At 51.4% G+C, this 16,503-nt stretch overlaps 1 protein-coding gene across 2 annotated transcripts; it reads right to left on the bottom strand.

Annotated features, from left to right (window-relative positions):
• Positions 1-324: 324 nt before the first annotated feature.
• Positions 325-15,814, bottom strand: LOC106631194 (keratin, type I cytoskeletal 14). 2 transcript variants are annotated; one of them, XM_055697710.1, is made up of 9 exons: positions 14,893-15,810; positions 5,072-5,316; positions 3,155-3,237; positions 2,693-2,849; positions 2,262-2,423; positions 2,043-2,168; positions 1,684-1,904; positions 1,270-1,319; positions 325-753 (listed from the first exon to the last, which is right to left on the bottom strand). In XM_055697710.1, exons 1-9 carry the CDS (start codon positions 15,203-15,205, stop codon positions 656-658), a joined length of 1,455 nt encoding a protein of 484 aa, XP_055553685.1. In that variant the 5' UTR covers positions 15,206-15,810; the 3' UTR covers positions 325-655. The 2 variants fall into 2 exon arrangements, with proteins under 2 accessions (XP_055553685.1, XP_027661476.2); XM_027805675.2 differs by lacking the exons at positions 325-753; positions 1,270-1,319; positions 1,684-1,904; ... (3 more) ...; positions 3,155-3,237; positions 5,072-5,316 and adding exons at positions 10,222-10,493; positions 10,834-10,871; positions 11,337-11,557; ... (2 more) ...; positions 12,598-12,754; positions 13,303-13,385 and having other exon boundaries at positions 14,684-15,814.
• Positions 15,815-16,503: the final 689 nt, after the last annotated feature.

The following is a 16,503-nucleotide window of genomic DNA, read 5'->3' as shown; positions in this document are numbered from 1 at the left end:
ATTTGTCAACGAGTCTGATGTTGTGCTCGTGTCTCAGAATGGTACACATGGCAGTAGTAGTCTTGCTGTAGTCAGTTATGTTCAACTTACAGGAGAAAGTGATTCTTTGGGATACCAGGAATTAGAGAACTGGGTTTTATTCTCTTGGCTTTATCAGTCGTGTGGTGTGGTACGTTGACCTCAAACATCATCCTTCCATTATTGCCTTCGTTTTGCAATAAACTTATCTGGTTTATGTCTCGGTCAGTCCCATGTATTTACAAGCAATGAGTTCAGTAGAAAAAGCTGTCTCAAATTATTTTTGCTCCAGGTGGAAACCATATCCCTCCATTCCCCTTCTCTCACTGGCTGCTTCTTGTGGTTTCTTAGGACTTTCCCGGGCACAAACACACAACCCTGAGGCTTTGAGGGATCATGTATCAGTGACAGACAAGTCTGTAATTGCATGAACGAGGGAAAAAAGCTTTATTAAATGTATACAGAGTGCATGATGGCACCCGTGTGGAATCATGGTAGTACAGGAAGGAGGAGCAGACGAATGAAGTGGACTGCTTTCTGTGACACAACCCCATCACATACGGCCTCAGGCAGGGTTTAGTTCAGCTCGCCACTCTCTTGAGCCTGGGGTCAAGGGTCCACAGAGGTGCTTGCCCTTCTAGCGAGTGGTAAGCGCAACCTGCTCCCGGGAGGAGACCACCTTCCCGTCCTGCACCTCCTCAACGATTGTGCGAACCTGACGGGAAGATGTCATCACTACAAAAGGAGAGCAGAGGACAATTATTCAGGGGCAGGAAGGAAAGAAATTTCTTAACCACAATATCAGATATTGCATGTTTTTCTGGAAGATGTCACAAATTCCACAAGATACTGGAAAATGCTGTTTTAAACAACGCAACGTTGGCTAGAAGAGGGAAGAGCCAGGCTGATGGGAAAGCTCAAGAAGGCAAAAGGCACACTCCTTAAATGTGTGATGTCGCCTGATTTTCATGGTCTGTGTAAAGCCAGAACACCACCTGCTCAATCACAAGGCCCGTTTAGGGCAAATCATTCTTGTGATAAAGGAGTGCAAGGTATTTCCCACAGCTTTTCCCTGTGGTTAGCAGTTGTAAGACGCACACAAGCGCCCTTGACTGCTGCCACTCTGATCCAGCCAGCGAGGCGGCACGGCACGCCTGAGGAGTGATTTTCACTCCATCGGTCTGGCAGCTGCTTTAAAAGCAGGTCGCAAAGCTGTTTGTTATAAATATGTGCAGCAAGATAGGTTCTTACCATCTCTGCCAGAGTGTGAGGACATAGCGGAGGAGTACTGGGAAGAGATGCTACAAGAGAAGAAGAAAAACAAAGAGAAGTTAGGAGCAAACTCATTTTTTCTTGTTGTTACACAGACTCTGTATTCAGGCAGGAGGAAAACACAAAAGGCTAAAGTTGCTAAAGTTCCTGCTCACTCCACTCGGCATCTCATGCAGGGCAGAGGGACCACTGCCCCTTCCAGCAGGGAAAGGTGCCCGTTACAGCATCTCGCTGCAGACAGAAACCAGGGACAGAGCCACTGGGCATCCGTGGCTGGTATCAATGTTAAGAAGAACCCTGAAAGCTGCAATTTGAGTTCCCAGACAGCACATTTTGTATCTATTGACCTATCTCCTCCCAACACGCTCTCCCAGTCAAAGCCCCTCTACGTACTGGGCATCTTCACCCTCCAGGAGCCGGCGGTACGTGGCGATCTCCTGCTCCAGGCGGCATTTGACGTCCAGGAGGACCCTGTACTCGTGGTTCTGGCGCTCCATGTCGCACCGCAGCTCGGCCAGCTGCTCCTCCACGCTGGTGATCAGCCCCTGCAGCTGGGCCAGCTGGGTGCCGTAGCGGGCTTCTGTGTCGGCCAAGGTGCCCTCCAACGCCGCTTTCTGCGTGCAGAGGAGAGGGACGGGTTCAGCGGGGGACGGAGGGCAGTGGGGGTGGAGGTGGAGCCCCCACGCGCCCCCTGGCCCGTGCTCCTGCGTGCCCCCCACCCCCCACCCCCGCAGGGAGCCGGCCCCTCGTACCGTGCTGAGCTGGCTCTGCAGGTCGATCTCCAGGCTCTGGATGGTGCGTCGCAGCTCGGTGATCTCCGTCTTGCCGCTCTGGAGCTGCTCGGTGTTGATGGCCACCTCCCGGTTCAGCTCTTCCGTCTGCAACAAGGCAGCAGCGCGCCGTTAGAGCACCGGTGAGCAGGCACGGCCTGGGGTCCCGCGCCCCTCGCTGCTCCGCCGGAGCCAGCTCACCTTGCTGAAGAACCACTGCTCGGCGTCCCTGCGGTTCTTGTCCGCCAGGCTCTCGTACTGCTCCCTCATCTCAGCCAGGATCTTGGTGAGGTCGATTCCAGGAGCAGCATCCATCTCCACGCTGATCTCTCCACCCACCTGCCCACGCAGGGCATTCATCTCCTGGCACAAAAGAAACACATGATACATGTCAGAGTGAAATCAGTATATTCCCATCGTGGCCAATTTCTTATTTGCACCCAGCACACGAACCCCACAGCCCTCCTCCTGGAGGTCCTGTCTCAAAGGGTTGTTTCCCTTCCCCTTTCCCACTCAAGGGTCTCCCAACAGCCCTAATTGTGGAGATGCTCCTGCACATTTGATCTGACCCCTTGCCATTGTGCACAAGGTACATTCTGCAGGTCGCAGTTTGAGCCTGGCTCTGTGCTCACCTCCTCATGGTTCTTCTTGAGGTAGGCCAGCTCCTCCTTCAGGTTCTCGATCTGCATCTCCAGGTCAGCTCTGGCCAGGGTCAGCTCATCCAGGACCCTGCGCAGGCCGTTGATGTCGGCCTCCACGCTCAGGCGCAGAGCCTGCTCCGTCTCAAACCTGGGGACACGGACACACAGTTGCACTGTGGAGCCCAGCCGATACAGGCTTTTTCTTGTTTCCTACCCCGACTTGGTGCACTTCTGCCAAGCATCTTTTATTAAATGTGCATGCACAGCTCTCCACTGTGCAGGAATGTCAAGACAACGCTGTGTCCCTGCAGAGGTGTCCGCTTCCCAAATGTCACATTTCTAGTGAGCAGTGACCTGGTGGAGCAACCTCAGTTGCAGAAACCGAAGAAAAGCCTTAAACAGACGGGGTTTTCCCTCCCTTCTCATAAGAGTTCTCAAAGGCATTGGACTTACTTGGTTCTAAAGTCATCAGCTGCCAGCCGGGCGTTGTCAATCTGTAGGACGATGTTGGCATTTTCAACAGTTGCAGCAAGAATCTGGAGGGGGATAAAAGAAAGGGAGAGAGTGAAAAAGTAGTTCTGAAAAACAGCATGCTCCTGCCCGAGTTCCCGTTCGGAAGGACTTGGAGCAGCACTGAACCTCCTGCCGGTTGGGCTGGAACTTCCATATGGACTCTGCAAGGGAGAGGCAGGATGCCGGTGCTCAGTCTTGCCAGCACCGATTCAGCCTTGCGAAGGCACTGGCATGCCACGTGCCACAGCCTGGTGCCCTTGCCAGGGTGGCATCTCCTGGTGCTGACACCACGCTCAGAGTCCTGGCAGCACTCTGGCAGCGTCTGGCAATGCTGAACAGCCCAGCCGAGAGGGAAAAAAAAAAAATAAATGAGTTGCGGAAGGAGTGCCTGTGCCTGAATTGTTTTGCTTTCGTAATTACACCTGAGGTGCAAATATTTGTTCTAGGATTTTGAAAATTATTGGCCATTTAATGAGCAGTAATTTCTGTAGCCACAAGCTAATGAAAAGCTCTCACTGAGTTCTGGTGCTTCAGGGGATATCCGAGCAATAATCCAGGGATATTGATGTGGTAACTTCCCAGCTGCGGTGGGGTGCGGGAGGGGAGGGAAGGGTCTGCATCCCTCTGGATCCTGAGCAGAGGGTTTCTGTGAGACCCAGCACTTCATTGCTCACATCTGGAGGCAGTCTCTGTCTCCACATGTTTCTGTGCTCCAGATCAGAGCACACCTGACAAGCTGGAATTTGAAGAGAAGCTTTGTGCATCAAAGCAAGAGCCCTTCACCCCAAGGTGAAGCCCGGGAGGGTTAAAGAACTGAAAAATTCTAAGTATTTCCTAAAAAAATCTGGGATTTCCCCCAGGGGCTGATCCCTGAGCCTGTCAACGGCTGCTGCCTCATTTCCCTGGCATTTGCTCTCACAGACCAGGTATTATTTCTCACCTGCCCACACCTCCATCCCCTCCAGTGGAACCTGAGCTTACTAAGGATGTTGTCACCTCGTGTAGGAGTGGTGAAGGACCAGGCAATCAGCTCGTGATGAGTAATGCGGGCAGAGGGAGGACAGCGATGACAGGGTAGGAAGGGAAGGACAGATTCTAGCGCTTTTTTTCAAGGACTTTTGCCTAAAATCAGCCAGGGAGCTGCCAAGAATAAAGAAACAAGCTTGGCCATGATTTCATCTACTGCATTTTAGAGCAGGGCATGCACTTCACTTCAGCACCTCTGAAGCCACCTACTACAGCCCAGTATGTTCTGACTCCCTAGGTTTCACACATGCCTGTGTTTGCACCTCCCAAAGAACAACCATCCCACAGGGCATTTTCTTTCCTTTTTAACCCCTACCTTGAGCGTCTTATTGGGCTAGAAAAGATCTGATCTGTAGGATATTTATGAAAACGACTTAACATCTCCATTTACATATCATCCAGTAGTGAGCAGTGACAAAGAAATCGCGTGTCCCTGCCTGCAGAGAACTTAACCAGGAGTCTGGCTCACGCTTGGGGCATAAGGAGCATGGAGGAAGGGCAGGAGATGACTGGCGTGGCAGCGCACACCCTGTAGCATCAGATAACCTGACCTGACGCCTGATAGCCTCTGGCTCCCGCTTTCCTGCCCTGTCTTTCTCCCTACACTGCAACAGCCAATAGAAAACCCATCTCTGTGCCTTGTGGAGGGCATGCTCAAGTAACTGCTGCTCTTATATTATAAGTATTGCTTCCAAGCATGTTGCTTCTGTTTTCCCATCTCAGACCTATTAATTGTCATTCGTTAATACTCTTCCTTTCAGCTTTTAGGAACAGGGTTGTCTTTCTAAAACTGACTTTAACGAAGATGTCTTGGTAATCACAGCATCCTACCTTGTTCCTGAGCTCCTCGATAGTCCTGTAGTAGGGGCTGTAGTCACGGTCTGGACCAGGTCCCTGCTTCTTGTACCATTCCCTGATCTTGACCTCCAGGTCGGTGTTGGCCTCCTCCAGGGCACGCACTTTGTCCAGGTAGGCAGCCAGGCGGTCGTTGAGGTTCTGCATCGTCTCCTTTTCGCCAGCCGGCAGGATGCCATCGCCGCCTCCAAAGCCTCCCCCAAAGCCCCCCCCGAAGCCGGCTCCAAAGCCAGCCCCAAAGCCAGCCCCGTAGCTACCCCCAAAGCCACTGCCGAGGCCCCCTCCTACGCTGCTGCAGTAGCTGCCCCCATAGCCGCTGCCGAGCCCCGAGACGATGCGGGAAGAGACAGAGTAGCTGCTGGAGCCTCCGTGGACGCTGGGGGCTCTGTAGCCCCCTCCCCCAACTCGCACGGAGGAAAGCCTGCTGGAGCCCCCAGCCAGGCCACCGAACCCCTTGAGGGAGGTGGAGGAGGAGTACTGCCTGACAGTGGTGCTCATGGCGAAGGCTGGCGGGGGCTGGAGGCTGGAGAGAGGCACGCGGCTCGGCAGCGCAGGCAGCGAGTGCTCGCTTCCCCCTGGCTTGGAGCCCTTTATAGCCCGGGCAGGAGGCGTTGCCGGCGCTCTTTTTTTTCTGTTGCATTCCCGATGATTTTCATCACTCCTAAAATCTGAGCCAACTTCCAGAATCGTCATTTTTGCCTTTGTTCTAGTCATGCTTTTTTGTCGTATTCCACCAGAAACTTTTTATCTGACAAAGGGCGTCTTTATGCTTCTTCCGTTTCCAAGTAAATAGTCAGGTGTGATTCAAAGTAGGAGGCTCCTCGCTCAGGGCTACATTTTAATACTGCTTTGTACTGTTAGCTCTGAAACAGAGCGGTTCAGGCAGCGTTTCAGTGGAGCATGTCAGCATCTCTTTTACTGTGTTTTCTTGTCCCAGCTCTGCGGTCTCCTGTCTCTCTTTAGGTTGCACACACAGCACACCTGCAGGGACAACAGCCGTGTCATGAAGCCCTGAAAGTACATCTGCAGTCCCGTGAGTACAATGATGCTAGAAGGAACTTGGCTACCAGTCCTGGAAATACGAGTCTGCTCTTTTATCTGCAGGGAGAGGGATGTTCTGTAATGAAAAAGCAATGACAAGGGAGCTCATGCTTCAGGGCTCATACAGTTCTTCACTTCAGAGACCACCCAAGAGTGAAGGAATATGAAAAGGCAATAAGGAGTGGATATTTTGTGTTGATTTTTGTGAACAAGAGCCTAGCAAACCGTTCAGAAAGGGCAGGGTATGGCTACTAGCTGGCGTAACTTAAAAATTATGAGATGCTCCAGGAAAAAATGTGGACTGGCATAAAGTAGGTGAAGGATATAAGAAGAAAAGCTCCTGCTTTCCAAGCACTGTGAACAAGAGTTCAAAGCTGATAGTAACATAATTTAGCAGCTAATGCTGCTGATGTTTTCTGTGATGAACATCTCAATCAGTTCTGACCAGGGAAGATAAGTTCAATGTGAATTTGAGGTTTACAGCTCCCATGTAGACAGAGCTTCAGGAGAGATGCTGGTTGCTTCTGAAGAGCAAAAAGCCTCAAAAAACAAGCGCACCAGGCATGGTCAAGCTCTGCTGTCTGTTCTCTGTGCTGACCTACGTCATGGGCAGAAACCACAAATCTGAGTGTCACCAGCTAATAATGCAGGGTGTGGAGGAGAAGATAGTTCTCATGTGTGTACATGGTGAATTGTTTGACTTCACAGACAGGCCCCAACAACCCCTTCCCAACAGCCAAGTTCTTCCTTAGATCATTTGCCAAAGGAGGGGGGAAAGAGTATGGAAATAAGCAACAAAGGTACATTTCTGAGCAGCTTTAGAGGGCATGACTCCCTTCCCTCTATCTGAAAAAAGCTGGAAACAATACAGGAGTGGGATGTGTCCTTGCAAGATCAGGAGTTGGCTGCTATGGAGAAGCACAGCTACCCGTGTTCCCATTTGCCACTGGTTAACGGAGACAAGTCTGTATGACTTGGAGAACTGGAGAAAGTGGAATCTCCACCATGTCTGCTCTGGCCAGAGGATGGGTTCAGTCTGTTGGCGGCAGCATCTTCGTGTCGCGTGAGTGCCAGGAGACGCAGCACGGAGCCAGCGGACGCCCACTTTCTGCTCGTCCTCCCCAGGTGCAGCTGGCAAAGGCGCAGCAGCGTGGGGGCGGCTGGGACGTGGAGCTCCAAGGAATGTGCTTTCTCCCCATCTTCATTTCCTTGCCTTCTCTCGGGTGATACGAAAGGGCAAAAGTCATGGATTGTCCTCACTGGGTGCAGTGGTGGCAAGGAGAAAGGGGAACTTCGGTGACAAAAACAGTACAGAGCCCCCGTGCAAGTCCAAGCCCTCAGGCTTGACGTGAGCAAGGCTCTTCAGGCTGGCCAGCCAGCAGGAGCGACCAGCTTCCCCCAGACCGGCTGTAGGATGAATAACTGTCACCACATTACGAGGTTAATAGGGTATTCTTTCTTTACATGAAATCAGTCTTTCATCTTTCGTTTCCTATTTAACTGCAGTGTCATAAAAATACACATTGCTCAAAATATCTACGATATTCTGATGATACCACAAGGCAGCAATTAAAATCATGAAGTGTTAATTAAGACTTAAAACAACATTAAAAATTCTAAGGCGTTATTTACATGACCTGCAATTGAACACAACCACAAATGACTGCATATTGTTTGTATCACACTCTCTTTCAAATAAAAAGCTGACTATTAAATCAGATTCTGCCTCTGTTTCATGAGTGCAAGCACACTATGAGCCTGGGTTTTATACATTCCAAAATCAGAATGCCTGGTCTATGGCATAACAGTAATTTCATGGTAGCACACTGGTGTCTAAACATGCAATTCTGTCTTCAGGAGGAAAAAGGCGGCGAAGCTCTGGCTCCAAACGTACATACCAGCAGAGCCGGTAGATGAAACTACCTGGACAAGAACACTTCTCTGTTTATTTTAGCATTCTTATAAAGTTTGCCCTACTATCAAATTATTACAGGAAAGTTTCCTAAAATGAGCTGAAAAGCCACATCTTAATGTCTCTTTCTAAAGTGGTCTTTTATGTCAGATTAACTCAGCGTAGCCTGAGAAGTCAAAGCATCTTTCTGGAATAAAATACCACCTTCTGAAACCTGCCTTGAGCTGCCGCTGCCTGTCTGCATAAGCCACCACCTGCAGCTCCCCCCTCAATGGGTTTCTTAAGGTCACGACTAATTATTAATGCTTAAGGCAGGAAAGTATCAACACCTGTTTTCCACACCTCCCTCACAATTTGCAGTAGCAGGAGTAATTAAAACAGGGGGGTTTGTTAGCAAAGTATTACTTGTTTCTATAGCAACAAGGGTGTGCTCCGTTTTCCAGGAGAAAAATATAAATCCAGGATGAATACAGCATCCCCATGCTGGGTGTCACAAGGGTGGCAGCTGCAGGGACACAACGATCGCGAGGAGCTGCCAGAGGTGTTGACAGTCCCTGCACCACCCCTGGCGAGGACAGTGGATCCCTAAGAGGTGACCTGGGAAGCTCTTTCACTGCAGGCTGTGTCTGTCCTTACCCTTCTGAGGCATCTGGGCTTGGGCTGCTCAGCGCCTGGCCCTGTCCAGTCCCGGGGCACGGAGCATCCTGGGGGAGAAGCCCCGTGCTGTGCCGGGCTCCCTTGGCCAAGGATGCAGGAGCGCAGCAGTCAGGCCGCAGAGATGCTGTGGCTGGAAGCACCTGGGGTCAGGAATTGTGCCCTGTTGTTTACTCGTGGCCTGTCCACGATGCGCCACGAGGACGTGCAGCAGCAGAGTGGTGGGAGCCGTTCTCCTGACCACAGTGCTCCTTTACTGGGTTGTGTTTACGTGTCCTTTGGTGGAATCGCAGTGGAAATGAGATCACTGCTCGTCAGCGGTAAGATTCAAAACCAAAGCTGTGCCTGCTGCAAGTCAGTGGGTGCTGGGAGTGCTTTCAGCTGGCTCGCTCAGGGTGCTGTGCAGGGTGCACAGCACAGCTGGTCCCTGGCACGGGTCATGGGGGGCTGCCCTGCGTGGCCAGGGGGATGTGGTCCCAGCTGACACTGGGCAGAGCTGATGGCTGCAGCATGGGGTGCCGCTAGACCGTGCATCCCTGCTGCCTCGGCTTGCAGTGCAGATGATGCACTGCAGGGATCCTGTCAACATTTTGAATAAAACCACGAATTCTCTCTTATCTCCCCATAAAATCCAGGCATATTTTCCGGAAAGGCATCTTAAAACTGTGTGGCCAGCTCTATTCTTACACATATTCAGTAGCGTTTCTCTAAATCATCCCATTGATTTGGAAGTTGGATTTATGAGGTAATAAATGTGGCAGAATCCAGCCAAGAATGTGTCTAAACTGGCTTTCCAGGAACGGCTGGGCCAGCTGACGGCAACATGAATTGCTGCATCAGGAACAGCCACTAACAGCCAGGGAGTGCCACAAGTAACTCCCAGAAGTGTTTTAAATTTTGTGCTTGTATAGACCATACCCACCGCTTGTTTTCTTCACCCTTTAGCAGTGCCTTTGGAAGAAAGGATTAAACTAAGCTGAGTTTGTATTTCTGCAGAGGCATCAGCCAATGCATCCCTGCCACATCTACAGCTTAATTTCGTTGTACCTCAAAGCTTGTTATCTGGGCTGCACAGCAGCTGTCGAGGCAGAGCTGGGGAGGGAACCGTTTGCAGGGTCCTGGCTACATGACTTGGGTTTTGTTCACTTTCTTGCTTGTACTTACCTAGTTGAAAGCTTCAGCTCTGCTGTTGCTGCACATTGCAGCTGGGGAAGCAGCATTTTGCCCCAACCTGAAAGTCACCGTGCCAAATCTGAGGTGAAATACAAAGACTCACAAGTTTTGCCTCCCACGACCCATGTAATCAGTTCCCTTTAGACCTCCACCCACATCAGCTTCTTCACGGAGGCAGCCAGGTCACAGGTATTACGGAATTGTCATTGTCCTGGCCTCAACACCTGGGTACCAAAGATGGAGAATATTACTCCTTCCTGAGAGCAGCTTTGTCCTACAGCTCCAGCAGTGGGACAGCCCAGCTCATCAGAGCAACAAGACCAGACCCTGGTTTTCATAAGTGCGAAGAAAAGCTTTATTTGATTTCTGAGCATGGAACAATGCTTGGATAAAGGGTGAGGGAAGCCAGGGTGTGACAAAAAGAGAAGGTGCTTTTTTGTGATCTGCATAGCCAGAGCACATAAGCTGGAATCTTCTTCTGCTTTGCTATGTGAGGTTTGCAGCAAACCACACAGCCGCCTCAGTGGGCAGCCTGGGTGATCTGCTCGCGGGAGGAGATCACCTTCCCATCCTGGACTTCCTCAAAGATCGTGCGGATTTGACGGGTAGTTATAGGTGCTACAATGGAGAAAGAAGGAACTGTTATTTGCAGGGAAGCAAGGGGAAAGTATTTAAAGATTTTCATGGGTAAATCTATTATGACCAAAAACCGCCTGAGAAACCAAATATAACCACCACATTCCTACCACTAAATACTTTATTATATAGTTTCACTCTGCACAAATAATACTTCTGAAAGACGTTTTGGTATATCATGAGCAGTTTCTGTCAATTCACATTTTGAAAGTATAATATGACAGTAATTTTAGTAAATTAGTAAAGAGTCTGTGCTAAGAAGGTGGCTAAGGATATAACAGAGCTACGTGTGATCAGTGCTTCAGCCAAGACGTGTACTTACCTTCTTTCACAGGCTGCGAGATGTAGAGGGAAGACATGCTACAGGAGGAGAAAGGACAAAAAATGGTCAGAAATGGAAAAAATGTGAGTTGTCTCTAAGACAAAATAATTATTTAAACCCCGTCTTTCCTTCTCACACCAGTACAGGATTAAAATGCCTTCTGGAAACAGCCTAGTGTAAAAATTGAAAATGGTAAGGATGTGTGTGTGCCACGGGGATTCAGACATAAGGGCAGCCCGCATCCCAGCTGTGATGAGCAGCAGTGATACCTGCTCCCTCCCCAGGACGGGATGGGAAGGGGATCCCAGGGATGCTGCAGTGCTGTCATAACCACTGGGCTGTTCTGGACTAGCAGGACAGAAAAGGGAGACCCTGTTGCATGACATGGGTCGGGAAATGGCTCACAGGAGCCTCCAGGGAATGTAGATTGTCCATGTTTTATTTCCTTTGCTTCCACCCGTCTCCTCCCAACACGCTCTCCCAGTCAAAGCCCCTCTACGTACTGGGCATCTTCACCCTCCAGGAGCCGGCGGTACGTGGCGATCTCCTGCTCCAGGCGGCATTTGACGTCCAGGAGGACCCTGTACTCGTGGTTCTGGCGCTCCATGTCGCACCGCAGCTCGGCCAGCTGCTCCTCCACGCTGGTGATCAGCCCCTGCAGCTGGGCCAGCTGGGTGCCGTAGCGGGCTTCTGTGTCGGCCAAGGTGCCCTCCAACGCCGCTTTCTGCGTGCAGAGGAGAGGGACGGGTTCAGCGGGGGACGGAGGGCGGTGGGGGTGGAGGTGGAGCCCCCACGCGCCCCCTGGCCCGTGCTCCTGCGTGCCCCCCACCCCCCACCCCCGCAGGGAGCCGGCCCCTCGTACCGTGCTGAGCTGGCTCTGCAGGTCGATCTCCAGGCTCTGGATGGTGCGTCGCAGCTCGGTGATCTCTGTCTTGCCGCTCTGGAGCTGCTCGGTGTTGATGGCCACCTCCCGGTTCAGCTCTTCCGTCTGCAACAAGGCAGCAGCGCGCCGTTAGAGCACCGGTGAGCAGGCACGGCCTGGGGTCCCGCGCCCCTCGCTGCTCCACCGGAGCCAGCTCACCTTGCTGAAGAACCACTGCTCGGCGTCCCTGCGGTTCTTGTCCGCCAGGCTCTCGTACTGCTCCCTCATCTCAGCCAGGATCTTGGTGAGGTCGATTCCAGGAGCAGCATCCATCTCCACGCTGATCTCTCCACCCACCTGCCCACGCAGGGCATTCATCTCCTGGAAGGAACAAGAAACACGTCTTCATGCAATCCAGCAACCAGCATATAAATATGTTCCTCTCAGCACAGAGTTCTTCAAGGAAAGGTAGCATCCTTCAGCAGGTGTTTCTGGGGCAGATCAACAGGGAGCAAGCCAGGGCCTTTGCCCCACAGTCAGAAAGAAAATAACCCAAGTTCTTAAGAAGTCTCCGTTTGAGTTAAACCTTCAGAGAATAAATCAGAGCCTGTAGCTGGCTTCATTTCTCGGGAGACAGACCTCTCAGGCCTGAAGCTGCCAGGATCGTTGATAAATCTCTAACTGCTACAGTGGCCGTTACTGAAATAGCAAGAGGTGAATGAATTTCAGACACACTCTGGAGAGGACGTGCTGCTATCCAGAATGCATCATCCCTATGTCCTTATCAGCACCTCCCATCTTCCCGCCCAGCAATTCAAAACTCAGCATAGCCTTAAGGGTTGGACCAGACCTCGTATTTCTGGGCCCAGGCTGGACTTTTCTGAGCCTGGCTCTGTGCTCACCTCCTCATGGTTCTTCTTGAGGTAGGCCAGCTCCTCCTTCAGGTTCTCGATCTGCATCTCCAGGTCAGCTCTGGCCAGGGTCAGCTCATCCAGGACCCTGCGCAGGCCGTTGATGTCGGCCTCCACGCTCAGGCGCAGAGCCTGCTCCGTCTCAAACCTGGGGACACAAGAACAGTCATGAAAGTGGCACGAGAACTTGCCCAGCCAGGGACAGAGCACCTGGGTCAGTTGGTTGCTTCCTCCGTGCTGCTGCTGGCATCATGTTGATACCCCGACGGTGCACGGACAGCTTCCTGACGGTGAGTGCTAGTGAACACAGGGGAACAACTGATGAACAGTGTCCATCTGACTCCACAACATCACCGTGCTCCTGGTATCACTGGGCCTCGTTACTGGGTCTGGGCTTTGCTGGGCTGTACATACACAAGTTAAATGTGCAGCACAAGCACAGGGAAAGTTCTCCGCACAGGAGAGGTCGTACCACAGAGGAACCAGCAATGAGAATAAAATAGTGAAGTTTTTGTATGGAAGCAGAACAATCCCTATGCGCCTACAGGATTTGATAACCATCTGCTTTGGAAACTACACTTTCATTTTGAAGACCTTGTTTCTATGTTGTCTTTTTGTGTTTGGATGGGATTTTCTCCTCCTTTCATCAAAAGTCTCCGCAGACTTTGTTCCATTTTTCCAGGAAATGTGGCTTACTTGTTCCGGAAGTCATCAGCTGTCAGCCTGGCGTTGTCGATCTGCAGGAGGAAGTTAGCGTTGTCGACTGTGGCCACCAGCACCTGGAGGGCAGAGGATAAAGACAAAGCACTGAGTGTCGGGCACTCCTCCTGGCTGACCACAGGATGGAAGCAGAAGGGAGACTGTTGGGACAGGAACAGTTTTGGGGAAGCCTGGGGCTTCCTTAGAAGTGTGTATTGAATCAGACCGAGTGAGACACAGCTGAGACTGACTCTGCGTTACTCTGTGACCTCCCTTTCCAAAAATCCATCAGTATTTCAAAAGGCAGCGTGAAACATGGAAGGTGTGTGAGATCTGATGACACCATTTGTTCCCATGCTTCAGGGCAGGTGCTGATTACGCAAGGGCCAAGGAGGAATCACCTGCTCCCCCACCCACAGCTCCATGCAGCTCTTCTGGTGGGACGGATGGACCAGCAAGGTGTTTGTGCTTGGCATACCTTGTGCCCATATGTTCTGGGGTGGGTTTAATCTGTTGACTGCAGAAATGGAGCAAAATGCAGTGAGCAGGTGCCTACAGCTTCTGATTTTTATATTACAGAACCAGAAGCAAATAATCCATACTGGGAGAAGATTCAAGGCAGAGTTTGGGAAGACATCAGTTATGGGGCCAAAGACAGGGAGGGAAAACGGATTCCCTGCATCATTTGCCAGCACTCCTGCAGCTCCAGATGTACACCACCTGCCTTCATGCTTCCTGGGGGCAACTCGCAAGTAAGAAGTAACAGAGCAGAACAAAGTCAACTCTTGGGTATTTCCTCTGAAATGGGGAGGGTGGGAGTCAAATCAGATACAGGAGAAATCCCCCCAGAGCTGCCTGGGTTGGTGGGTTTGCATCAAGCCTGGCCCTGGGGCAGTGACTGCCAAAAGGAGGTGAAAACCTCACTGTTGGTCAGTTCCATCTTTTTCACTTTAGCATCTAAATCACATCAATACTGAAGAGCTGAAACAAGTTTGCCAATGTTTACAAATGAATTTTTTGAATGTTTACAAATACGACATCAGTGACACACTCTGCACACATTTACAACTTTCCCTGCACATTCATTTCAAACTGCAGAAAAAAATGCATTATCAATGCAGATTTGCCTCCTTCTTCTTCATTTGTTGCCTTATGTCCCTTTACATCTGCTTCTTCCTGCCGTTTGTTCCACCTAGAGGGATGTAATCAAGAGCTAACATTGAGACATCTCGGAATTCCCAGCCTGGCACTCAGCATGTGCATCTGAGACACTTTTTTACGATGCAGTTAGCGCTTACTAATTACAGAGGTAACAGTCAGTGATTCTGCTTCCACTCTGGTAACGAGACGTCCCACTGTGTTAATCACAGCATCCTACCTTGTTCCTGAGCTCCTCGATAGTCCTGTAGTAGGGGCTGTAGTCACGGTCTGGACCAGGTCCCTGCTTCTTGTACCATTCCCTGATCTTGACCTCCAGGTCGGTGTTGGCCTCCTCCAGGGCACGCACTTTGTCCAGGTAGGCAGCCAGGCGGTCGTTGAGGTTCTGCATCGTCTCCTTTTCGCCAGCCGGCAGGATGCCATCGCCGCCTCCAAAGCCTCCCCCAAAGCCCCCCCCGAAGCCGGCTCCAAAGCCAGCCCCAAAGCCAGCCCCGTAGCTACCCCCAAAGCCACTGCCGAGGCCCCCTCCTACGCTGCTGCAGTAGCTGCCCCCATAGCCGCTGCCGAGCCCCGAGACGATGCGGGAAGAGACAGAGTAGCTGCTGGAGCCTCCGTGGACGCTGGGGGCTCTGTAGCCCCCTCCCCCAACTCGCACGGAGGAAAGCCTGCTGGAGCCCCCAGCCAGGCCACCGAACCCCTTGAGGGAGGTGGAGGAGGAGTACTGCCTGACAGTGGTGCTCATGGCGAAGGCTGGCGGGGGCTGGAGGCTGGAGAGAGGCACGCGGCTCGGCAGCGCAGGCAGCGAGTGCTCGCTTCCCCCTGGCTTGGAGCCCTTTATAGCCCGGGCAGGAGGCGTTGCCGGCGCTTTTCGTCACCCTGGACAGCCAGAGCCAAATTCCAGAATCATCATTTTTCTCTCCCCGATTTCACGTCTTTTGTCACATCCCACTGGAAGCACAGCAGTGCACACAGGATCTTCCTTTTCCGCTTCAGTTCCCAGCGCCCGGCGTGATTCAGACCGAAGGCTCCTCGCTCGTGGCTATGTTTTAGCATTTCACTGTTGCACCTGAGACGCGGAGGTGCTGGCTCCAGCTCCACCCCACTGCTCCTTCATGAAGTAACGCCAGTGAATCCTCTGTGATATGCCAAGTCGCCCGCAACCACCTTATATCATGAAAAATCTACAAATCTATTTATTTGCTTTTTTAGAGTCTAAAGTCAACGGGAGTTGCTGACTTAAGAGCTCTGCACATCCATAATCTTTATAAGCACCAACCCAAAGCCAGACGGAAATTTTCCCGTCAGGACCTCTATTCCAGGACAAGCACAGACCTGGCGGTATTTGTGTACTGATACCGTATTTGGCAGAAATTTTGTAGCTCAAAAGAGAAGAAACTCCAGTAATTTCTGCTTACATACTAGTCTAGGGTGAATCTCTCTACAGAGACTGGAAAGTCCCTGCAATGTGGATTGTCAGTCAGTTTAAAAGGCAGATGCCTGATGTTTCCCAGTGGCACCTGCTTTGCTGCAACACCTTTCACAAGCTCCCCAGCAGCAGTCTGTCACTTCCAAAAGACTTGTAGAAGCTAGAAAATGCGGTGCCACGGCTTCTTCTATCTCATTGCTGAGGCAGGTTTTAATGCTTAAATAGTCCAAATCAGAGAAGAAGGATTGAAAATGCGTTAGACACCCACTGCTAGGACACGTTACATGTGATTTCTGACGGGAAGGGTACAATCAATCCTTACGGATGCTATGCCTGCATGCAGATATCCTTTCTCTTACAGATTTGCAGCTGCAAGACAGCAATGCTAACATCAGCTCAGCAGAACCAGCATCACCTGTATCAAAAGTACCGATGGGCAAAGCGCAACAGACACTGCAGCGAGGGGCAGGAACCCTGCGACCACCGGCAGAGCGGAGGGTTTAAACAGGACAATGCAGAATTGAGGAACAGAGATGAGGCAATGCAGACACCCCGATAGCCACGCCTGCATCGTGCTATTAAGGGATTGAGCATAGTGATTATAGTAATGCAGC

The sequence above is a fragment of the Falco cherrug genome, chromosome 20, assembly GCF_023634085.1.
Source record: "Falco cherrug isolate bFalChe1 chromosome 20, bFalChe1.pri, whole genome shotgun sequence".
NCBI classification, from domain to species: Eukaryota; Metazoa; Chordata; class Aves; order Falconiformes; family Falconidae; genus Falco; species Falco cherrug.
Note: the sequence above shows the minus strand (reverse complement) of the source record. Positions and strands in the feature narration are given on the sequence as shown.